This window comes from Corvus brachyrhynchos, unplaced genomic scaffold (genome assembly GCF_000691975.1).
Source record: "Corvus brachyrhynchos isolate BGI_N302 unplaced genomic scaffold, ASM69197v1 scaffold94, whole genome shotgun sequence".
NCBI lineage: Eukaryota > Metazoa > Chordata > Aves > Passeriformes > Corvidae > Corvus > Corvus brachyrhynchos.
Genome location: NW_008238330.1, coordinates 590,304 through 590,797, shown reverse-complemented (window position 1 = coordinate 590,797; position 494 = coordinate 590,304). Strand labels below are relative to the sequence as shown.

The following is a 494-nucleotide window of genomic DNA, read 5'->3' as shown; positions in this document are numbered from 1 at the left end:
CTAAGTATGAAGTTCTCGTACAAAAGAGCATTTTGCCACGAGTTTGTACGAGTAAGTCTTTGCCTGAGCTACCACTCACTTAATTGCTGACAGTTCAAACTGATTTTGACGAAAACCCTGTCCATTAAAGTGCTCCTTAAAAGTCACTGTGTGTTTTCAATCGGGACTGCCGTAACACGTAGCATTTGCAGGCTCAGACATTTAAAAGACTCCAGAACAAAGGCGCACAATAAGCCTATCTGAAGTGACATGAAATGTAAGGTAAACACTCGCTTTGCTTTACAGGAGTTCATTTCGTTGTTTTTTAGCAGCCGTAGAACCGCGGGCATTCGCTGACAGCCGCGCCGAGCCCACGAACGCCGTGAGCCTCATCGTCTCAGTTACCAGGCATCTTCGGAGACTCTCACTCCAGATTACTCCCCTTCAGCTCAAAAACGCGCAGAATCCCTGGGGGTCGGCGCACAGGTCGCTGTGTGAAGCTGACGGGCCCTCTC

The 494-nt window shown here is 48.8% G+C and overlaps 1 protein-coding gene across 2 annotated transcripts in view; it reads left to right on the top strand.

The window, feature by feature from the left end:
• Nucleotides 1–488, top strand: part of LOC103615827 — a 2,098-nt gene extending 1,610 nt beyond the window's left edge. The window contains exon 3 of one of the 2 annotated variants that reach the window (XM_017734608.1): nucleotides 312–488. In XM_017734608.1, the coding sequence (XP_017590097.1) occupies nucleotides 312–317 (6 nt within the window). In that variant the 3' untranslated portion in view covers nucleotides 318–488. Of the gene's footprint in view, nucleotides 1–308 lie in introns of both variants that reach the window. The other variant, XM_017734607.1, reaches the window with a different exon arrangement.
• Nucleotides 489–494: the final 6 nt, after the last annotated feature.